Source organism: Meleagris gallopavo, chromosome 13 (assembly GCF_905368555.1).
Source record: "Meleagris gallopavo chromosome 13, MGAL_WU_HG_1.1, whole genome shotgun sequence".
Classification (NCBI taxonomy): Eukaryota; Metazoa; Chordata; class Aves; order Galliformes; family Phasianidae; genus Meleagris; species Meleagris gallopavo.
In genome coordinates, this window is record NC_139416.1 from 10,742,159 (window position 1) to 10,765,314 (window position 23,156).

General features: G+C 37.3%; 2 protein-coding genes and 1 long non-coding RNA gene across 16 annotated transcripts in view; 2 read left to right on the plus strand and 1 right to left on the minus strand.

Annotated features, from left to right (window-relative positions):
- The first annotated feature begins 117 nt into the window (after positions 1-117).
- NAE1 (NEDD8 activating enzyme E1 subunit 1) lies at positions 118-12,918 on the plus strand. 2 transcript variants are annotated; one of them, XM_085234778.1, is made up of 20 exons: positions 118-250; positions 1,334-1,437; positions 1,530-1,590; positions 2,515-2,545; positions 3,166-3,237; positions 3,540-3,619; positions 4,013-4,122; positions 4,427-4,536; positions 5,064-5,126; positions 5,374-5,437; positions 6,462-6,553; positions 7,137-7,196; positions 7,286-7,419; positions 8,363-8,438; positions 8,785-8,824; positions 9,791-9,877; positions 10,892-10,984; positions 11,436-11,550; positions 11,622-11,671; positions 12,631-12,918. In XM_085234778.1, the coding sequence occupies exons 1-20, from the start codon at positions 195-197 to the stop codon at positions 12,738-12,740; spliced, it is 1,608 nt and encodes a 535-aa protein (XP_085090904.1). In that variant the 5' UTR covers positions 118-194; the 3' UTR covers positions 12,741-12,918. The 2 variants fall into 2 exon arrangements, with proteins under 2 accessions (XP_085090904.1, XP_085090905.1); XM_085234779.1 differs by having other exon boundaries at positions 136-250; positions 1,530-1,594.
- Positions 12,902-23,156, plus strand: part of TERB1 (telomere repeat binding bouquet formation protein 1) — a 17,067-nt gene continuing 6,812 nt past the window's right edge. For 7 of the 13 annotated variants that reach the window (XM_085234765.1, XM_085234770.1, XM_085234772.1 and 4 more), the window contains exons 1-14: positions 12,902-13,107; positions 14,138-14,196; positions 15,150-15,260; positions 15,453-15,581; positions 16,045-16,176; positions 16,642-16,702; positions 16,779-16,894; positions 17,009-17,131; positions 17,625-17,780; positions 18,824-18,955; positions 19,565-19,690; positions 20,639-20,820; positions 21,550-21,890; positions 22,957-23,024. In XM_085234765.1, coding sequence (XP_085090891.1) covers positions 12,902-13,107; positions 14,138-14,196; positions 15,150-15,260; positions 15,453-15,581; positions 16,045-16,176; positions 16,642-16,702; positions 16,779-16,894; positions 17,009-17,131; positions 17,625-17,780; positions 18,824-18,955; positions 19,565-19,690; positions 20,639-20,820; positions 21,550-21,890; positions 22,957-23,024 — 1,942 coding nt within the window. Of the gene's footprint in view, positions 13,108-14,137; positions 14,197-15,149; positions 15,261-15,452; positions 15,582-16,044; positions 16,177-16,641; positions 16,895-17,008; positions 17,132-17,624; positions 17,781-18,823; positions 18,956-19,564; positions 19,691-20,638; positions 20,821-21,549; positions 21,891-22,956; positions 23,025-23,156 lie in introns of those variants that run through there. The other 6 variants (XM_085234767.1, XM_085234764.1, XM_085234769.1 and 3 more) reach the window with 5 other exon arrangements.
- LOC104912913 (uncharacterized) overlaps positions 21,885-23,156 on the minus strand; it is a 9,383-nt gene continuing 8,111 nt past the window's right edge. The window contains exon 6 of the long non-coding RNA XR_004161162.2: positions 21,885-22,422. This is a non-coding gene — a long non-coding RNA (uncharacterized LOC104912913). The remainder of the gene's footprint in view (positions 22,423-23,156) is intronic.

Sequence of the window (23,156 nt, forward strand, 5' to 3'; positions counted from 1 at the left end):
GTCCCTGGGTCTGTGTGACGGCGGGTATCCGAGGGACCACCGAGGCTACAGAAGCCCCACAGCCCCACTGCGCGACCTGCGCCGCCGCCCACATGGGGCCGACGGCGGACAGCGGCGCTCAGGGCTCCTCAGGCCGCCCCGCCCCGCGGCCGCGCCTGCGCCTGCGCAGCGCCCGCCGAGGGGAGCGCGCGGCCATGGCGCAGCCGGGCAGAGCCAGCCTCAAGGAGCAGCGCTACGACCGGCAGCTGAGGTAGCGCGGCGCGGCCGCCGGGGCTCCGCGGGGCCGCCTTACCCGCAGCCTGCCCGCTGGAGGGCCGCTCGTTGCGGTGCCCGGCCTCGCCTTTCGCTTCGGGGCGCGCTCGTCTCTTCCGCCGGCGGCCTCCCCGCGGCCGTGGGGCGGAGGGCGCTGCGGCGGGACCGGCCGGCTGCCGGAAGGGGCTCGGATCGGTCCCGCCGTGCCGCTGGGAGTCCCCGTGCCGGCCGTGAGGAAGAGTTGCCCGGATTGGGGGGTGGGCCCCTGTCTGCAGTGCGGTTTGTTGGGGCCGGGGCCCACCTTCAGGTGTTTGCTAAAATTTGGGATCGTTAGCAGGAGCCGAAATACATTCCGTGTCTCTTCAGTAAGCGCGCTGCGCGCTGCCGAGCGGTGGAATCACAGCGCCGTCACATCAGCGCGGCGGTCCGGAGCGAGCGCTGCCCGGCCGCAGCTTCAGCCCGGGCGTTTCTGCCGCTCTGTTCACGTCTGTCCCACCTGCTGGCGCTATGGTTCTGGTTCCCTCTTGTTTTTAATGTTCTGACGTTAAACGTAAACACATAAGAGAAGCTTTATTCATTATCTATGTTAACTGTTGTATACATGGCCCAGGCTGGCTGCCCCTCCACCCCGCAGCTCGGTGTCTGCCAGCATCTCAGGCTATAGAAGTGTATCATTTATAACAGAACCTATGGAAAAAAAAAAACCTCTGTTTTAATATTTCTTTCCAATGGTAACTTTTGCCTGAGGAGTGTTTTGACCCATACTGATGGCTTAAAAGTTAAGTGTGTTACAGTAGAAAAATGTGTGCCTGTTTGTAGGGAGTAAGGATGGAGAAAATGAAATGCCGCTAAATGAGTTTGTTCTTTAAGAGATAATCAGGTTTGTCACAGAAGTTTTCAAAGTGAAAGCTTATTTTAGTTGGTGCTGGTTAGCCCTTCTCAATGGCTAATGGGAAGTAGTGTGCCAGCCTTCATTTGTCATGTTTTTTTTTTTTTTAATTTGTTTATTCATTTCTTTGTATTCACTTTACCAACAGAAATGAAACACTTGCAGAATGTTTATGTTTTTATTCCAATATAGACTGTGGGGTGACCATGGGCAAGAAGCTTTAGAGTCAGCCCATGTTTGTGTGATAAATGCAACGGCCACAGGAACTGAAATACTCAAAAATCTGGTGCTACCTGGTGAGTAAATAGCAGTTGTACGTGCTTGGTGATGTAGCTGGTAGGTTCACATAGTGTCTGGTTAGTCACACTTTTTCTTTTTTCCCACCAAGGTATTGGTTCATTTACAATTGTGGATGGGAATCGGGTCTCTGGAGAAGACGTTGGAAATAAGTAGGTTTGTTACTGTCTTTGTATCCAAATGAGGAAGTAATGGGATTTCATAAGTTTTTCCATCCCTGTACTCTTTAAATTATACAAAATTATTCATACTGTTAAGTCTGTGTGTTTTTCTCCAAGTCTTCTGTGGCTTCCAGTGTTTGTGACAAATACAGCATACACTATCAGCACTTTGATATTTACTGCTAAACTTTTTTCCTTTAGTTGCTGTTTTCATTCCTACTTTCTTCATACACTGTGTTTATAAGGGCAACGGTATGCTCACTACAAAAATACTTGTAAATAACTTGTTAGCTGTTATTGAGAAATGAATAAGATTCACTTTCACCTCATTGTGGTTCAGGTTATCTTCTGCAGTGCCATAATAATTTTGCTGACAGAATGTATTTTCATTGACTGGCTGTTGTGAAACCATGACCGATAATCCTTCATTAGGGTTCATAGCTTCAAAGAATATGCAGCTGGGGGATAGGATAAGGAACTCTGCCGATCATTCCTACCAAAAATAATTTATCTTTACTAATTCTTTCTCCTATAGTTCAGGCAGATAGCTACAAATATCTGACTTTCTAGGGGGTTACTTGTGGGGTAAGGATATTCTGTAACATGAAGAAATAAGTACTAATGAGTCATTAATGAGCCTTGTGAAAATGAATCTGCAGTATGATCCTGGCTTCTGGGGGGTTTGGCTTGTCTTAATTTTCAGGTTGGTGGCCAGGCAGTGGAAGTTTTCCTTAAGAAGCTGATCATGAGGAAAATAAAACAAAGGCAGGGAGGAGAGAAGCAGACTTCAATGGGAACTTTGTTTGTGAGAGTCAACAACATATTTTACAGTACAGAAGGGGGCTTTTAATGTTATTTTTCTTTGAAATAAAAATTCACGTTTTGTGTTTTTTTTTTTTCTTGTCTCCTTTTCAGTTTCTTTCTTCAAAAAAGCCACATTGGTCAGGTAAGGATGTACCTTTAATGTTTAAAAATGTCTCTAAGTTTATTGAAAGAACAAATGTATTGAGTAAGTACTCCTAACTCTACATCTGAGTAATTCCCAAAACATACATATTAGGTTAAAAAGTCTGTATTCTTTAATAAAATTTCCCATGCTTATTTTTGAGTTCTTCATAAGTGAGAAGATAAACTCAGTTCTGGAAAGATTGAATGAAGAAAATAAGATCTGGTTGAGAATGTCTTTGGAAGTATGAGGCGGAAGAGAATTGTGGTTGAAGGAGTAATGCTTAGAGCAGAGGGTGAGTGGATGAGGGGGTTGAAACAGGAAAGTACAAAGTTGGAACAGGAAAGTATAAAAAAGCTTTGAGAAACTCCTAATAATGCTCCAGCAAACCTGGAAATTCATAAATAGCTTTGCAGTTGTTTGGCACCAGTTTTAGTGATATTTTGAAAATAAAACAAGTGCATACTGTTATGGCTGGTGTATTTTTTCTCTAGATAAACAAAGCTTGGAATATCTTAGCTTATGAAGAAATCTGTTTACCATGTAGCAAGTGTAGTACTAATGTACTACATAAATTGCATTTCAAGAAGCTAAACCTTGTTTTCATTGCTCCGGAACAGAGTCGTGCCCAGAGTGCTACTGAACTTCTGCAAGAATTGAATAGTGATGTTTCTGGAAACTTTGTGGAAGAGGTTTGTTTTTCTTCCCAATTATTTGTGGATTTATTCTTTTCTTAATTGTTACAGCATTATGACTGTGAAATAATAACTAGCTGTTGCCTATATAGTGTGGTAGTTTAAGTAGGTTCATGATAAAGAATTTTGAAGAAGGTGGTCTTAAATTTCTGAAATTAGATCTGTGTATTTGAGCATTATTTTGTAATTTCATCACCACTTTGTTGTTTTTGCTTAATGTTTTATATTCAAAGTTGAAAATACTTTGTTACCAGTAATTTTTGTCATGTTTTGTGACACATTTTTTTTCTACTACTCAGAGTCCAGAAAACCTTCTAGACAATGACCCTTCCTTCTTTAATCGATTTAACTTAGTGGTTGCAACACAACTATCAGAAAGGTAAAGAATCATCTAAAGTTGTTAAAACTCAGTGCGTTGCCCTCCCACCCCTCTTGTTTACCGGAAAGCAATAGAAGTTATGCATGTCTGTAAAAGAGGTCTTTTGTCTTTCACAATTCATTGACTTTTTTTTTGCCTAATTAATCTTCAGAGCATTTGTGACAATGAAGTTAAATATAAATAAGACAATGGATAAACATATTACCAGGTTATGATAAATTCCTGCGTGAAGTCCTTTTTTGTAAGGGAATTAATTGCGTGCACTTAGAATCATGATGGTAGAATTCTCATAGAAAGCTTTTTACATATGCAGCTTGTGCAAGAGTTGACTTCATAGTTAACTATTGCTGTTTTCTGATATATCTGAAAAATGAATTGTCTTTTTCCTTACAGTACGGTGCTACGCTTAGCTGAACTCCTCTGGAATTTTAACATTCCTCTGCTGATCTGTAGGACTTATGGACTGGTTGGTTATATGAGAGTCATCATCAAAGAACATCCAGGTTAGAGGATTGGGGTTTTTTTTGAGATTGTTTTCCATATATAAGGTCAAAAACTTGAGATATTCAGCATTTCTTAAGTTTCACATGGTTTGCAGTTCCTCACCAGTATACTGTGGAAAAGTTCATCGGAACTATGGACTGCAATAGATAGGTTTCAATTTTACTATCTTCTGACATTAATGTACACAAAACACTTTGAGAATCAAGCAGCTAACCCAGCAGGTGATGCACTGCATTTGATGTATAGGTTTGTGTTGAAGGTTGGGCATAAAACAATGAAATACATTGCGTAACTTCTTTACAGTTGTTGAATCTCATCCTGACAACGCATTAGAAGATCTGAGGCTGGACAAGCCATTTCCAGAACTGACAGAGCACATTCAGTCTTATGACTTGGATCATATGGACAAAAAGGTTGGTATGTGGTTTGCACTGTGTTCCCTAAGACGTGCTGACGCAAAACAAGGATTCTGTGAGAATATCTCTTGGCAGATTTTTTTTTTGGTGGTGAAACTTAGTTAAATAGAGGTAACAGTCTAGGCACTGCTTTTAACATGTGGCCCAAATGTTACTGTCTGTAGCTAAATCTCTAGCAAGGAGCAGATCTTAAGAAATAAAGAACATTCATGGGCAGTTTGTTAGTAGACAGATTATGACTTCCTTTCTGTTGCAGAGCTTTGCAGTGTGGCTATTTGTGCATAATAGAAGTTCCACTTCAGAAAAGTTTCACTTAGCTCAGCCACACTTTCTTAAGACAAAGGGAGAATAATTTGTGTGACAGTGTTTAGGAAATGTTATTCCAGAATGAAAATGTGAAGCATGGCATATTTAAGTAGTGGATGTAGTAGGGGATATTAAAGTTTACATTTGAAGTTTGTGATTTGTCTCTTGTTTTTGTCTCTTCTAAGCTTGACAGTAGTTTCTATGCTTTTCAATTATAGGACCACAGCCACACTCCATGGATTGTGATTGTTGCCAAGTATCTAACAAAATGGTTCAACGAGGTATAATGCAAAACTGACAAGTTATTAGCCTATTTTTATAATTTTTATTTCCACTTCTACAGAGTTGTCTTTTCTAAACTAGCTTATTGTTTTGGTAGTATGTAACAAGATGGAATAATAAAAATATTCTAATTGAAATACAAAGAAATGTATGTGAACTTGGTCAGACTTGTGGAATTTAGCAGTCTGTAGGCAATGAAGATGTTAGTAAGTATCTTTAATACAAACGTCTTGTTTTTAAATTTAGAAAAGTGATCAGTTGCCTAAAAGTTACAAAGAAAAAGAAGCCTTCAGACAGCTGATCCGGCAAGGTAATATATATCCTAAGAATTTATTTCCTGTACTGTTAGGAATGTGCTAGTTCTCTCAAGGTTAATTTATGAAAGTCTGCTGGTCTGTTCAGTGTGATCTTTTTGCAACCTGTTTGCGTAAAACAGATGAATCTTAAGATTCCCTGATTTGCTTACAAATACAGTTTGGCAGTGTTTCTTACTGTTTAAGATCAAGAGTAAACGTGCTTTTTTGATTTGGGTGAGAGGAGAGGCACTGAGAAAATCCTGCTGAAAATGTTGATATTAACATTGCAAATGCGATAAAGAAGAAAGTAGCTTTTGACATTGATTTTGCTGCTGACTGAAAGCACTTTGGTTGGCTGACCAAATTGTTGGTAAGCATTGCAGTCCTGAATTATTGGTCAAGGGAGAGATTATGGAGCTACTGAATATATTGCAGTCCAAGAACAGGCTTCATTTGTACAGGTGTTCCAATTGAACATCTTTTGCAGATCAAATTAATGAGATGTTTTTGACATCTAGAAATACGTTGTCTTAAATGGTTGAGAAATGGTGTTTCCTCATTTAAACATGACCTACATGTAAGTTGCCTCTAAGAATGGTTCTGTCACCTTCATCTGTAGTGTCTGATTAAATTAGTATTTTACTGGACTCCTCTTATTAATTGAAATTGCTGTCTGGATTCATAAGTATTTACCTTAAAAAAAAACAAATTAAAAAAAACCAGAAAAATAAGATCAGAGGGAGAGTTTAATTTCGTTTAATTTCTTTTTAAGCAGCATCTACCTTAATTTTGTGATTGTTAACTTAATTATTTTTCTCACAGAAATAATTGTTATTCTTGTGGTAAATAACTTCTATTAAACATCAGCACACATGTATATGTGGTTAGTTCTGGCAGTATGTTTTGTTTGATAATTTCATTTTCTGCTACTGAGGTTTTCATGCCTCATACATACAATACCAATCTGCTCTGTTGGTGAGGCTGAAATGATGAAATGTTATTTTGGGGCATTGTGATGTGTGCTTTTTCTTCAATAAGGTATCTTAAAGAATGAAAATGGGACTCCAGAAGATGAGGAAAACTTTGAAGAAGCTATAAAAAATGTGAACACAGCATTAAATACTACAAAGGTAAAATAAATGTACAATAATTTTGAAGTGGTATCAAATGCTTTACTTTTTCAGAACATTCACTTTAGCACAGAAGTTCCATGTGCAACATGGATATGTAGGTAAAAGAGGATGAGTACAATTGTAAAATTGAAATTATGTGCAGTGGAATAGAGCTGAACTAAGTGACTGTAGCTTATGCAAACTTTTGATTTGCTTATTCATGAAGGGAAGCTGCCCTCCTGATGACTTGAAAGAATAAGACAACATCCAGAGCTTATTATTGTGTTTCTCTCAAGCTTCTACAGCTTTAATCTGCAAAGGAGAATCCAAAAGGCAGGTTGCTGTAATAATACAGAATTAGCAGTCACTGGTGGGGATGATCTTTGGTTTGAGTGTATTGCTAGAGGTCAGAAAGTATTCCTTGAAGTTTGTGCTGTATCAAAGCTACTGGCTACAGTATTGATTCTATAAAGAAATGAAGGCTTTCAAATGAAGACTAAACAAATTCTGAGATCATTGGGATTGGATCACCTACGTAATGAGTATTGAGGTAATTCAAGAGGTAAAATCAAGTAAATACAAATTCAGATGTTTTTTACAGATTCCAAGGTGTATTGAAGAGATTTTTAATGATGATTGCTGCATAAATCTCACAGAACAGGTAATGAGTAATTAAAGGTTTGATACATAAATGTAGAAAAAACATTATAAATAATGCTTAATGTGTGTAACTTTCTTGTGCATTTGTAGTCTCCTTCCTTCTGGATTCTGGTTCGAGCTGTAAAGGAATTTGTGGCAAATGAGGGGCAAGGATGCTTACCTGTCAGGGGCACAATTCCTGATATGATAGCAGATTCTAGTAAATTTATCAAATTACAAAATGTGTAAGTATCCTTTGTTTTGTGGTTGTTGTATCTTTTTAGTAACAAGTCATCTCTATTTCATCTCTATTTCATCAGTTCAGATCTGTATTTAAGAAACAAACAAGAAACAGTATGTCAGAGGTGAGAAGGGGATGAGAAAACCCTGCAGACTTGGTCTGTCTACTCCTATCTGCTGTCTGGAACTAGGGCATAAGTTTTTTTTCACATGTCCTAGTTTCCTTAAGTATTAACTACCTTTCTTAGTTTCAGATGTAGTAAAGACCTTCCTACTATAAGAGGTCCCATACCCCAGCTACTACAGTCTAGAACCTTTACTTAAAATCATTTATTAAACACACTTTCGTTTTTCCCTTGAAAAACTTGCAAGCCTGCTTACAGAAATACTATTTGCTAAATACTTAATTGTAATCAATCCACTTTGAAAGAAATGCTCAGTAGAGGGTGAAGACATGGGAATGAACACTGTTTGCAAATGCTAAGCAGCATCAGCATGGATCAGGATTTTAGGAAGGCTATCTTTGAATATGTTATCCTCAACATAAACTTAATTATTCTTGTACATCCTGGACATGATGCAAATTATTTGGCCAAAAAGACTTAAGTGTTAGTGTATTTTCAGCAATTAATGAAACAGTAGGAGCCCAATGAAGGGCATACAGCTGCTCTTCTAAAATTTAATAGTATTACAAACAATTGGAATAAGAATGTTTTTTGCACTGATAGGTTTCTAGAGTGGTTATGCATGTAATGTGTAAATGAACAGCTCCGCTCTGACAGGCAGTTGTACAGAGAGGTAATAAGTACATGCATGGCCTTCAGGTAGCTCACTTGCATTTGTGGTGCCTTGTCTTTATAATATAAACCAAAAAGAAATGGTCTTCACTGTCAAGTCTAAGATTGTAGTTTTATGCTATTATTATTAAAACTATTTTATTATTGACAGGTACCGTGAAAAAGCAAAGAGGGATATTGCTGCTGTGGGTAGCCATGCTGCTAAATTGTTACAGTCCCTAGGCAAGGTAACTACAAATATATGGTATTTCTAGCAGGACATAAATATTTTTCTTTTGTTCTGTACAGGTCTAAGCCAAAAGAGACAGATAAGAAAGAGCTCAATTATATAATTCCTTAGAAAGTACCTAAGTAACTTCTATTGACGTTTATTATCTGTGGTCTGTTTCATTTATCACTTTTGGTCTAGTCATATAAAATAAAAACAAAATACACAGATGTCTGCATTATTCACTGATCAAAGAACTTATTTTACAAAAGCAAATAGTTATTTCACAATTAATGTGTTAATGTCTCAAAACATGGCATGTTTGGCCATTGTATGTACTGTGAGTAGTATATTCTCTGTTCTAGGCACCTGAATCAATTTCGGAGAGAGAATTGAAATCACTTTGTGAGTATGCTTGGATTCCATTGCAGTGATTATGAAAATAATGAAATGTTTGGATGATCATGGAGTTATTAAATGTTACCTCAATATTTGAGCTTTTCAAGTGTTTGAGCATTTGCGTCCCTCATCTTCAGTGGGGGCAATATGTTAGCGTGTTTCAGTAGTGAGTCTAGAAAGACTGGCTTTAAAATAGATGCAGTACTTCTCAGGTCCAAGTGTCATGCAGCAGGTTGCCTCTGCTTCCTGTCATTAAATACCTCATTGCTCGCGTACAGTACAAACGTTAGAGTGTGTGAGCTCTGTATATGTCTTGTAGTCTGTATAGGTAAAACAAGGATGTAGGAGGGAGGAGTACTACTCATGGCAATTCAGGTTATCTGTTTTGAGTATGCATATGTGTGACCACACAGCAGTCTGAATCATCTTGCAACTGGAAAATTTTCCTGTAAGCATGCCATCAAGAGCATGCTGCACCGATCGATCTTTTGCTACATTTTTTTGAGTTCTGGGTAGTACCTGCACATTGGGTTGGTTTGTTGCAGTAATACTGGAAGAGAACCATTTTACTGCTTATTCTCCATTTGTATTCTAACAGTACAGCTATATGTTAAATAGTAGAAAATAGAAACCCATGTTTGTTTTCAGCATGGAAGAGGACAACGTGAACCTGATGGCTGTGGTGGGGAAATTACTGTAAAGGAGATGCACACACTGTGGGATGTTACATTAATGCAATAGTTATGTTTAGAATCCAGAACCAAATAAGCAAAAAAATAGATCTTAAATGCTTGTGAATTATAGATGTAAATGTTGACTAATACTTAGTAGTTTCTTCTACCGGAAGAAACAAGTGTCAATACAATGATTAGTTTTGTTTGATTTTAACAAATCAGAGATATGGATTCATAGATTAAGTAATTGATCACACATTCAGTAAGTAATGCTCTTCCTTTTGCACCTTCTGCTTAGGCAGCAACTCAGCTTTTCTTCGTGTAGTGAGATGTAGATCTCTGTCTGAAGAATATGGTTTAAACACTTTTAACAAGGATGAAATTAGTAAGTACTCCTTTTTGACGCATGCTTTAATTGCTTTTTCAACATGAATGGTTTGGTGATCAGAGTGAATTGTGTTACACATACTATTTCTTTATGTAGTTGTATAAATTGCCATCCACTGGAATTGTTTTGTCAACTCCAGAATGTTGATTTAATTCTAATTTTTAAAAAGGTCAAAGATGAGCTTACAGATCACTGTAGGATTATTCTTTATTTCAAGTTTTATTTATGATTGCACATAAATAAAACACTTTCTTTAAAATCTCTTTTCTGTATGTCAGTTTTTTGACTGAGCTGGAATGGTGCTTTTGCCTGACTGTAGATTTAGCAATAATTATCTTAGCCTTTCACAGTTCAGGTTTTCAGTATGTAAATGTAACTACATTTCTATTTCATTTATTTTATAACAATTCATTATATATTTTTGGAGCCTGCATAAATTAAAAAGAAATCCAGAAATTTTTTACGTCAATTTGTTTAGATGAAGGCCTTGCAAATCCTCTAGGGCTTCTGACAAAAAAATTACACATGTGTATAAACTAGTATAAACTAAATGCATCCATAAGCCTTGCATTGTTCCTCATTTTGGTAAAAGCTCCTTGAGTTAGATGATAGCATCTAATGCATTTAAGAAGCAGTTATTGCTTAGAAAGATTACTAAACTGTGTGTTTTATAATTAGACATAATTTGTGAAACATGCATTGCAAAGCCTGAAACTAACAGCTTATGAGTATCCCAATTAACATAGCAGCTGGCAGTTAAAACATGAATATCTTCACTGACCAGAGTTTATATCAAATATATACAGTATGGTTTTGTCATATGAAATCATGTACCTGTCAGCTGACCCATTTATATTTCCAGTGGCAAGTTTTTCTTTTTTCTTTCTTTTTTTTTTTTTAAGATTTCTGCTTACAACAGAAAATACCTAAGAAAAATACTTCATTTCAGCTAGTTAAAACCCTGCCTTTTGCCTTATAATACCAGCTAACCTTTTCTCTTGCTGTTTTCAGTTTCTAACATGGATAACCCGGACAGTGAAGTAGTGTTGTACTTGATGCTACGGGCTGTTGATAGATTTTATAAGCAGCATGGTAGATATCCAGGTATGTTTATACAAGCTATGTTAGTGCAAGAAACATAGAAATCCAATAGTTAATACCATACTAGTTAAAAATTCCATGTAAGACATTTGTTGTTTTCCACGGAATGGCCAGGATTGGAAGAGACCTCAAGGATCATGAATCTCCAGCATGGTTTTTGTTTTCATACTAATGCGACTTTAATAAAGCACAAATTGTATTATGTTTTTGGGGGGGAAATTTAAGAAATTTATCTAAATTGATACCACTGAAGTGGTTTATGAACTAATTCAGCTTCACAGCAATTTGTTATTATCACGAGGAGCACCAATAGAATGATTAAATGCTAGTCTACTATTAGTAATATTAGTTGACTTCTTTTTCTGAAAAATCTCTAGTTAAGCTGTGTTTTAACCTGAATAATTTTGAATATAGTCTTACAGTTCTATGATGGAATGGTGAATTTATTTTCCAGGTGTCTACAACTATCAAGTAGAAGATGATATTGGAAAACTGAAGTCATGTCTTACTAGTTTCTTACAAGAGCATGGTTTGTCTGTAGTGGTGAAAGATGACTATGTTCATGAGTTGTAAGTATAATACCATAAGAGCCACCTTGTAAAACTGACCTGAAAATACTAACTGTTACTTTGCTGTCCAGTTGTCGCTACGGAGCTGCTGAACCACATGCTATTGCTGCCTTCATGGGAGGTAAGAATGCTGTTGTGTTTCTAAGGCCTGTAAATAACAAAGCAAACTGCAGTTGTACCTCCTTTCCTTCAGAATCTATTTAAGCCATGGGCTTGTCAGAGCTAATACTGTTATCGTGGACTGTAGTCAAAGTCCTTTGTTCTTCAGTTGTGACTCCTGATGGCAATGATTTAGAGTCAGTAAAAGAAACCAAGTAAACTAAAAACAATCCAGGTGGATTTATTATAGCATATTAATATGAAGATTTTTTTAAATTGACTGAAAAAGGCTTTTTTTAAGGGATTACTTAAAATAATTTTAAAATCTGATATTCTTTGTAATACCAAATGAATTACACAATTTTAAAGGAAAATATGCACAGTGTTAGTTCTGTGTTGAGTACTGGTTAAATACAAATAGCCGTTACCATTCACCTTAATACCAGTAGATTGAATTATCTAAACAAAACGTTTTAAGTTAACTCGTGCATCACTTCTGGGTGATCTTCTGATTGATGTGATGCAGTACTAGAAATGGTTACTTTAAATGCAGTGTAGATTCAGAACTTCTGATGAAGCAGAAGTGGGTATGTGTGGTGCTTTAGGGAAGTATGTAAAGTTATTTTCTGAAGAAATCACAAAATTTGTTCTTCCTACAGTGGAGCATGAAGTTGACAGTGAAGTGACCCTTTATTTTTTACACTGTTACTGTTGAATTGACATACTTGAGTGGAACTTTTAAAATAGAACTTTCCAATGTCAGTCCTTCGGCGATCACAATTTGTGCTTGTGTATGCCTGTACATGGCTGCTGTGTAGATATGTGCCTAGAGAAACGTGTACAGCAGAGTGCACATCCAGCCAGAGCTGAGGCTGTCAGAGCTCTCAGAGCTGGGCTCAGTGTGCAGGATGAAAACCTTGTCTTTGTATGGCCTCAAGTGACCTTGTAACTATGTGACCTTTTGTTGTTTTTTTTTTATAGGAGCTGCTGCTCAGGAGATAATTAAGGTCATCACGGGGCAGTTTGTGATTTTTAACAACACCTATATTTACAGCGGGATGTCACAGACGTCAGCCACTTTCCAGCTGTAGGATGAGCATATCCGTTCGTTGCTGCCGAGCGGTGCTGCAGCGCTCCGTACACAGAGCTGGTGCGCCACGGGGCGGGCCGTCGGGCAGAACCCGCGCACTGAACTTCTTGGTTGTCATGTTTTTTGTTTTTTGTTTTTTTTTTCCTCCTGAGGACGAATAAAATGATCCCAAATCCTGACTGGAGCCGCAGTGCGGGCCGGGCGCCGGCTGTGGCGGGCGGGTGGGGCGGGAACGGCGCGCGCCGGGAGCGGGCGGCTCTCCTCAGGCGGGAGGCGGGGCGGGGAGCGGGTGGTGCCGCCGCCGTGGCGACGGATAGCTGGGGCATCGGTAGCTGTAAATGGAAAGCGGGGCTGGCTGCTTTCGTCAGGTTGGCGCAGATATTTCTCAGAGCCGTTGCTCTACTTCGAGAACGATAGCTTGTCTGTTGTTAACGCTGGTTTTATTGCTGCTGGAAAGTTTTCACCTGCAGCTAGGCCACTGCTGAGAGCTTTGAGTCGGTGACTGCGATGCTCGCATCAGCCTTTCTTCACGTGTGGGACTTAGAGCTTGGTTATGGAAAATGGCGTGATCCGCCTGCGTGTGTTTGGGATCCTGGGCGGCAGTTAGCTGAGGCTGCCCTTCGGTTCATCCCAGCACACCGCGGGTCCCGGCCTGGAATAAGCCGCAAGAGCTGCCAACGAGCCTTGGCTGCCGTTCCGTTTCCTGAGCGGGCGTCACGCTGACTGCTGTGCCCAGATCAGAAATGGAGTGCGCCAGGTTGATGTAGAACCAGTGTTATGGATGTTTTCGTTTTACATATTGTGCGTGTGACTTCGGTGACCTAAAATAAAGACTTAGTGTAAGAAATACTCAGTGCTAGGGCTCTTGCTTGTTACTGCCTTTGATACTAAAAAAGCAGTGCAGTTTTGGTTTAGTGGTGGTAGGAAGGAGATGGATGGATTTGTATTGTATGTCAGATGTAATTATGTAACGTTATCTGGTGATCTCACTGTCTTTTGGATGATGACAGAATTGGCAGCCTGCTGTAAGGAAAATCTGAGGAGATTTAGTGCATTAAATGGCAGCACTGGATATATTTGTTTTAACTGTGGGTGGGTTCTTTGAGCAATTCCACACTGCCTTCGTAGGTCACCAGGTTGCTGCAAAACATTAACTATGAAAGCCATTGGCATAACACAGTAGCTATAAATACTGTCCATATGAAATAGCATTTCTAAAGGAAGGCTCTGCCATGCAAGGCCATATTAAACTCTGTGTCAGATGATAGCGTAAAATTTGAAAGGTGTAAAATTATGTATTTTTAAATAACAAAAAAGTTATTTAACTTACACTCTGTATGATGCTACAGACACTGCTGATCTCAGCAAAAAGAAAATGCTTTTTCCTTGCACTTATAGAACACGAACAGGGATGCAACCAAAAATGGAAAATCAAAAGGTGCAAAAAATGCAATGTGGTAAGATACCTGAAATCATTTTCCTTTATTACCTAAATCTATTTTACAAAGCTTCAGTAGATTACGACAAGACTTTCCAAGGAGGGTGACTTGTTAGAGGGAAATGTTCTTTTTCCTTGTCAGATTTTAGGATTCCTGCCTTGTTCAAACAATAAATAATGTTACCACAAAGTCACTATCCTGCTAATATTTACCCATGTTTTTCTAGTAATTTTTTAAAGAAACCCACAACTGTGCAGGTGCTTCAGATATACAGTATCTGCTGCTGCCAAGTTAGTAAATAGTTATTAAGTAAGTAATTACATTATAACAAAAGTCTAAGAAACAAGTTATCATAGTCATTTATCTCCTCGGGGTTGTATGTAGTTGCCCCTTTTCCCAAATGCTTTGTATTAACCTGCTAACGTAAGCACCTGAGTCAAGGTGCTACCTCTTGTGCAAGTGATTCAGTCTTCTTTAAATAAATACCAGGTAGCAAGCCTTGGCATCTAGCTTGCCATCTAATCCTCCTGGATTCCTTTGCTAATGCACTCAGGTTTTCATGACTCTGTATTGTTCACTAAATAAACTTAATGCAACTTGCAAGTGGAAAACGTACTATTTAGTAAATTATATCCCGTTTACTAACAATTATTGATATTTACAATAAGATAACAATGAAAGACCAGAAATATTAGAATGAGGCTGCTACTTTTAGCAAAGCAGTGCTCAAATAACTTACTATGGATCTTGCTCAAATCACTGTAGATAGGGATATCCATAGCAGGATGTAGGTTATGCTTGCTATGTAAAGATGTATAAAAGTGGTAGCTCCATGCTTTTCTTGTGCTCTTTTTTTTTTTTGTTAGATTACGTATCCATGCTATGTTTTGGGGAAGTTTTACTTTAATACTAATTGAATTTATATGAAGAAAAGATAACTCTTCATGTGAAACTTCCCTTTTTATGTTTAGATATGAAAACAGATTTGAACTTACTGCTTGAATGCCTTAAATACCGGATGGACTGCCCTTCATCCCAGAAAGAGACTTTGATCACTATTTATTCAATTTGTCAACAAAATAGTAAGAACCATTTTTTCCTTGCAAACAACACAATCATTTCCATTTCCAATGTATTTTAAGAAATTGGCTGTTACTGTGGGCAGAAAAAAATATTAGCCAAAGGACATAAGACTTCAGGAACTGTAACATCTTAAGATTTTTTTTTTTGCACAGTAACAAAAGTAAAATTTTAATTTTTTTTTCCTGTTGTAGGTGAAGCATGTGAATATTTACGAGAAATTGGTGGTTTGGAGTTTATAAATGATCTTGCAAAGTCAAGTGTTCATGGCATAGTGAAGGAAGCGGCTTTATTCACACTAGGAATCGTAATAGAGAGTAATGGTAATAAACACTACTTTGTGTATTTCCAAGTTGGCCATGATAATGTTATATTGTGCTTTATCTTGTTGCATCAAAAATCATGTTACAGAATAATTAGTTTATGTGAAAGGCAGCAAATGTGTTGCTATTTCACTGACCACCCCAAGATTTGAAGAAATAGGGTTAGGGTTAATATATCTGTCTCTATGGGACTTATGTAGCCAGCTTGTCTGTATGACAATGGGCAGCTCTGCTTCCTCATTAACAAGTGTAACGACATGCAGACTGTTCCAAAGTTTGCCTGGGACTGAGGTAGTTTAGAACTGATGGCAGGAGGAAGCCCTGAGTCCCTTTGTAGGCCTGTTTTGACTCTGCTCACCATGTATTGGACACAATTGAGCATCTATTTACTGTATTGACAAACTAATTAATGACTGGAAATAGTTTGCTTTAGGAGTTGATGGTTTTTATTTTCTGGTTTCAGTTTACTGCCAACAAACTTTGTGTTCTTCTGCATTATTTGAGGAACTCACTTTATTTTTAACGAATAAGGATTCTGACGTGAACTTGAAAAGAATGTCTGTTTATGTCATCTTAGCACTGGTTTCAAATAATAGTGAGTGTCTTTTTCTGTTATAACACGTATTTTACTCATATTTCCTTTTTATGTTTTCCAATCTGTGTGATGGAAGTTTGAAACACTTCGTAAATAATGTTTTTGTAAAATTGACTTAACAGATTGCATGTAAATCAAACCTAAATATAGAATCATTTAGGTTGGGAGAGGTCATCAATGTAAGTAAAATAAATCTAAGTAAATTGTTGTTAACTGGGATTTCCTTAAATAGGAAAAAATATTGCAGTTCTAACAATGTGATTATAGTTTCTAGAAAATTAACTCAAACCAGTGGTTTCTGTCAATGTGTAGAAAAAGTTAAGCATAGAATAGAAATGCATTTGCCAATGTTTGTGAGATCCTCTGTTGAGGAGAGGGTTGTATATGCTTAGGAAATGGGAAATTAAACACAAGTTAGACTTGACACTAAGATTTTGTTGCATTCTGCTATGTGTTCACTTTCAGAACTTGGCCAAACCTATGTCAGAGAAACAGGCTGCATTGATCTTCTGCTGCAGTTATTCAGGTAAACAAACAGCTGGTGTTAAATCAAGAAAAGTAATAGAGTATTTAGGACTTGTTTGCTTTGTTTTCTTAAACAGAACAACTCTTTGCACACCTGAGCTGAATCTGTCAGATGAAAATACAAATAGCTGCTACCAGCTGTGGTCTTCAGTCTGTAGTACTCTCTGTGCCTGTGTTAACAATCCTCAGAATGGTAAGTGCTGCTGTTTAAAAACTGTTAAATTACAAGTTTTGTTCTCACTTTTACTGTTCAGCTGAAATTTCACACTATGCTTGGATTTGAGGTTATTTGTTTTTACTTTCCCAGAAGCTAATCAAAAGATTTGCTGTTCGGTCTTTCCGTATGCAAAAGAGTGGCTAGAAAGTTGCATGGAGCCTGAGATAGTTCGTCCTATTTGTTCATTTGTTGGCCTCACGGTTGCAAATAACTGTAAGAAAAAACTTTAAACAGTTTTTATTTTGTGCGCTTCATTCAATACTTGAATGTTTAATTCCCTCTTTTTGTCAATCTCTGCAAATTCATTTGCTGCTCTTACAACTATTACACTGAAAACTAGATTCTGTCACTTTTTCTTATACTGCACTGGGTGCCTAAGAATACAAATGGCCTCACTGCTTACAATTTAGAGAGGTCAGTAAAAACAACTTGTGAAACTTATTTTACAAATATTAGTGATTACTGCATCATGGAAAATAGAATTGGATGTAATGCTTACCATTTATATGTACATGTTTCATGTTAGGGCAATTATTGCATTTCTCAGGATGAACTTAATCCAGCTGCAGTTCCTCTATGCGGGTGTAAATGATTTAAAAGTGCATGGAAAAATAGGGATGGCCTAACTAAGAAAATGCTAAAACAATTTGATACAATTTGAGACTTGTAGTATTTAAGACAAAGTTTTTTTTCTTTTCTCGCTAAGCCCTTGTGCAGAAATATTTTGTTTCTGTTGGAGGATTGGACACCTTAGCTCAAGTCCTCATCAAGCTGATGCATGATGATTCCTGTCTGAGTCACTCTAGCACAAAACTTGCAATAGTAGTAACAAAGACTCTGGATGCCTGCATTGCTAATGACTGTGAGTGAAAAGACTGCTGCCACTTTCATACCTGATAATTCTAAAATGCATTTTATTCAAGTCTAGTTTGGTGAGAATATGGTATGAATGGATGTAAAAGGCAATTAAGTCAAGTACATCCAGATCCAGTTTGTACTGCAGAACCTATCAAATTCAAGTTCCTAGTGGGAATGGTTCTGTTAATCTGAGGCGGGATAGCGAATTAAACATTAGAAACTTTATACTGAGAGCAAAATTAAATTGCTGGTGCTAGTTTTCTGTAAGTTGAACTGAGAACTGGAAATGTGGTAACCTTGGATCCTGGAGTTAGAGCTGTGCTTCTGCAGGTCTGTGTCTGTACTAACAAGCTGCACAAGCTCAAGCACGGAGCTACATAAATGAGAAATGTGAATATAATCCTGTTGTGTCTGCAAAGAATTGTTACTTTGATTTACTGTCTGGATGGTGATAGCTCAATGAGGTCTCTGTATTCCATCAGAAGACTTTGTGAAAGGAGTCTGAGTTGTAGTGTTGGCCATGATTAATGTATATCATGCTTCTATCTTAAGTGCGCTAACTAAAGTTTCAAAGACCTCAAGAGAATATACCTGCACTGGTTTTGAGCCTAGTTTAAAGGAAATTGGTATGTGACTGGATTAGGTTTCAGCATGCATATATTAGCAGTGCTGTTCCCAGTTTCAGCAAGGTTTTCCCTCTTTACCAGAAACATTCCTAGCTCCTTTTGTAGCAGTTCGGTTTTGGAACCAATGAAGGATGTGGAAAAACTCAGCAGAGGTGTACAAAACTCGCACATTGCAAATCTCATATTTGTCAGATCTATTGCATCTTTATGGAGTGCAATTCAGAGAAAAGGATAGTGCTGGTTATGAGGAATAGCACACATGGAATTACTGCACCAGTAGAAGTGTGGTAATTCAAACTGTTGAAATGAACATGAGACAGAAGTGGGACTGCTTTTGGAGGTCTGCTGACAGTTCCTTTAAACATCATATTTGAATGCTGCCTATTCACTATCTGATAGATTTGTCTTTTCAACATGATAGCTGCCATGACTGTTGTTTTGGCGAAGTATCACACTGTGTCAGAACTGCTGAACCTGCTGTCTAATGACACTCTGGATACAGGAGAAAAAATGAGTGTTATTCTAACAATTGGACACTGTACTGAAGTCTGCGGTAAGATTTTTTGACATATTTTTACTGAATTTTCATACACTAGCTACTTTAATGGGGTATCATTTCATCAAATTTAGTAACCTGAGGGAATATTCTTTTAAATAATGTAATTTAATATTCAGAAAAGTTTACTTCCATCTCTAAACTTTAAGACCTGTTAACACGTAGTATCTTCAAGGGTTTAAGAAAAGTAAGCTATTATGCAAGGATTCAGATCTGGTTTTAGGGATCACAGGGAAAACTCATCTGAAAAACTGTACAATTAATTCATTCAGACCAGAGGTCAAGAAATTACAAAGCATAATTCAAATATGTTAGACTAGAAATGAATGGGTGCAAATGTCTGGTGTGTGATTTGGCTTAGTCCTCCATGTTTCTGACAGCTGTTTTGAACTGTAGTCAAATCATCCTATGTGATCTAGAGTGCTTCTGCTGCAGCCTGGGTAATAGGGTCATTACAGCATGCTTGTATTCTTAAGAAGAGTCTTACAGTTTTTTTTCTTTTAGAATTTTCCTGGAGATTACTGGTTTTTGCTTCTAAAACTACTTGTCAGATTAAGTGTATGAGGTTGGAACTAACTGGTTTTCATTTGTAACTTCCTATTTTAGAAGAAAACCAGTGTGAACTGCTCAAGAACCATGGTCTTTCACTTATGATTCAGGTACTAACTGAGTCTCAAGATGAGGAACTACACAAAGCTGCTACTTTTGTGCTGCAGAACTGCAAGCAAATGAGTAAGCTTACTGTTAGTGCTTGAAAAATCAGAGATGGTTTCTGTATTTAAGTTCTCTCAACTTTCTAGATCATTTTAAGTGTAAAAGCTTTGCAGTTCTTTGTACTCCAAGATGTTTATTTTCTGCATGAAAGTTGTATGTTGCCACCATAGAATGATTATGGTACTTAGGCAGAAAAAGTAAAAATTTCAACAATGTTGCAATAATGCATTTGTGTAACCCATATATGTAGGTCCAGTCCATAACTTTTTCCATCTCTACCTGATGTGCATAACGTTATGATTTCACACCAAATTAGTATTCTGCATTTAGAAACGAAACCAGTGGATAATCAGGCCTGTAATCAAAGCTACAATTATTGTCATATTTTAAAATGTCATTAACTTTTAAAGCAGATTATATTTTTGGTCATCTTGATAAGTTTTTTTTTTTTAACTGTGTACTACTGCCAATGAAACAGAAACATACCTTCTCCTTAATTCACTGAGTAGTGAAGGCATCATGCAATGCTAGTTAGTAAAAAAGCATGTATTTTGCACTAAAAGCATACCTGAGGGTTTGGATTACATGTAAATCTGAGGGGATATGGTGCTTTCCAGTGTCCATCACTGTGGAGTGTTTTTTTCTTTCTTTTAAGCCGTGTGAGAAAAGGAACTGTTGAGTTAGGAATAAATCCATGATAAAGTGATTCCTTAGAGCATAGCATCGTTGCTACAACTGTAACTGCAAGCTCAATGATTACCTAACTGAAACACTGCACTCGCCTCTTGTAACTGTACTTTGTCTTTGAAGTGTATTAACATGTGTGTGTAAATGTAGATTAACAGCAGGATCTATTTTGCATTGGAAATTACTGAGGAGCCTGACCCTCAGAATACTAAAATATAATAAACTATAGGTATTCAGTGGTAAAATTTGGAATGTTACTTTTATTTTTGTTTTATACAGCTGAACAATTGTCCTTGAAAATAAATGAGAAGTCCACAAGTGTGAAGAATGCAGAAGAGCTGGAGGTGGGCATGCAAATCAGAGAAAGAAGTCAACAGAACTACTGGAAGAAAGCAAAAGATATTCTGCACAGAATAAACTTGATTGAAAAAGAACATGATGAGATTAGCATGTTTATGGAGGTAGGGTAAAACTACAGATTTTCTGAGTCTAAGGAGCTATAGGAAATAATAAAAATAATTTCATTGTGAGCTAGGAAATGAGAGAACGCTGGATGTATGAGAAACTACAACCTGCAGCTTTTGCTGTTATTGCACATAATGCATGCTTAGAAATACAAACTTAGAAGTGTGCAGTGCAATCAGGAAATGCAAGCATTTGTATTCTTATGAGCTATTCTAGTTGATTATAAAATCAGATTTTCTATGAAGTTGAGATCATTTAGGTTGGAAAAGCAACAGCTTGATTTTCTTTTAATTGCTGATCATTTTTATTTGTAATCTTAGTATCTGCATGCTTGAAATGTTGCTTGAAATGTCCATGATTGTATGGCTGTGATGGAATAGCTAATGGACAAACGTGATTACAGAATATGGTATTGTTGTTCCATATTTTCTTTGTGCCATGTAACTAGATGGTATCTCTGATTGTGGAGTAGCAATTTTTGTGTTACTTGGCTGGATCTTGAGGTAATCTTAGACTTTTCGAGTGATGTGTATTAGTTCCAGGCTGAAATAATGTACTACTATGACTTAATAACTGCCCTTCAACTCTTTTGGCAGCTGTGCTGTTTTGTTGGCTCTCAATCAGTCAGGAGTTAAACTGGTCTATTCTAGTTAATCTTGTTAATAGGTTTATGTGGCATTTTTAATAGAGCTTGTTTAGTCATTAACAAATGCTTTTCAATACAGGAAGGAGCGGAAGGAAGACTGTTTGACAGGAGTTCAGAAGACAGTATTGAAGCATCAAAATCCCGTGAAGTGAATCCCAGTGATACAAAAGCATGTATAGAAAGAACATGCAAAGAATTATGCGGTCCACAGTTAACCTCTAAGATGGATGATCGAGTTCTTGCTCTAGCTATAAATTCTTCTGCACTGACTGTGAATCCAGTAAAAGCTTCTGCTAGAAAAAGTAAACAGAATTATATTCCACGTTCAGTTTATGAGATGCAGTCAGACACTGCAATTCAAAGTCATAGTGTAAATGAAAAAACAGCTTGTGAAAAAAGTCAGTCTTTTCTTCAGGAAAGGTAGGTATCTTGCATCAAAGCTAAATTAGTAAGTTGCTCTTTACTATGATTTCCTAATTGAATGCCAGCTTTTTTAATTATTGCTTACTAGTTTTGTATTTTGTTACAAGTGAAAAGCTGTAAATGTTTGTTGTCCAGCAGGAAAATATTCTATGCAAGTGTTTTTGACATCAGAAACCAAAGATAATAGAGTTTGTAGTACCATCACCTGTAAAGTCCTTTTTTCTCTTAATGATAGGATTCTGATGGTGAGTATGGAGAGCCTGTATCAGGCCACATACTAATATATACCTTAAGCCTAGTGGTGAAAAAGCATCCATAGATTGTGGCCTTCAAACTCTCACTGATTAGATGAGGAATTGACCTGTTGGTGTGGGTGAAACCAAAATACTTCTGTAATGTGCACTTACAAGGAGAACAGTAGTTATAGACCAGTTCTGCAAGAATTTTAATTTTAATGTCTATGAATTAGGAAGAAAATTTTGGTTTTCTTCTGCTTCTCTTCCTTCCTTGCTCTTCCTCCATTGCTCTGCTAAGTGGGAAGAAAAAGATGTATACAGTTACTTTGTTGTTCTCTTGCTTTGCCTGCTTGTCTCACAGAATGCTTGTTTTTGTTTTCCTTCTCATGCTCATCTTTCTTACTGATAAAGAAAAAATAATTACAATTTGCAAGAATAATTGTGGTACCATAGCAACATGTTGGTTGCATAAAAGCAATTGCTACATTGTGTGCAAACTGTAGTATTCTGCAAACTGTACTAAAATGCAACATAAACCAGAGTTGAAAATGACTCTGGAAACCAGCACTCAAAACACTGCATTCCTGGTGCTGGAACAGGCATGCTGAGCAGCATTGCAAGGAATGCTAATAGCAGACACTTGGTAATTTCTGCATGCTACTTGCTAGGTAACTTGGGATAAATAGAATAGGTAATAAATAGAATTTTTTTTAGTAATTTTCTTTGTTTTTTGTTTAGTGTGGTTTTTGTTTTGTCTCTGGAATTTGCGTATTAATGTACAGTTAAATGTGTATTTTAAAATTTGTTCATGTTGTTAATCTTTCTAGGAAAGGCTTGCTTCAACAGCCAGTGAAGACTATTAAGCATATGAAATGGGCAAGCACGTCAGGTACAGGTAGCTAAATGTATTCTTATTTTTAGATAAGTTTGTTCTTAATTAACTTATAATGCTTGCTTTTATCACTACTTTTTATCAAGTGTAAAATATAATTAGATGGCAAAATACCTTATGTATGTTCTATAACTG

Coding starts and splice junctions, on each gene's coding strand:
- NAE1 (XM_085234778.1), top strand. CDS start 195: ATGGCGCAGCCGGGCAGAGCCAGCCTCAAGGAGCAGCGCTACGACCGG. Junction 1,438..1,529: donor CAAAAATCTGGTGCTACCTG/GTGAGTAAATAG, acceptor TTTCCCACCAAG/GTATTGGTTCATTTACAATT. Junction 4,123..4,426: donor CATCATCAAAGAACATCCAG/GTTAGAGGATTG, acceptor ACTTCTTTACAG/TTGTTGAATCTCATCCTGAC.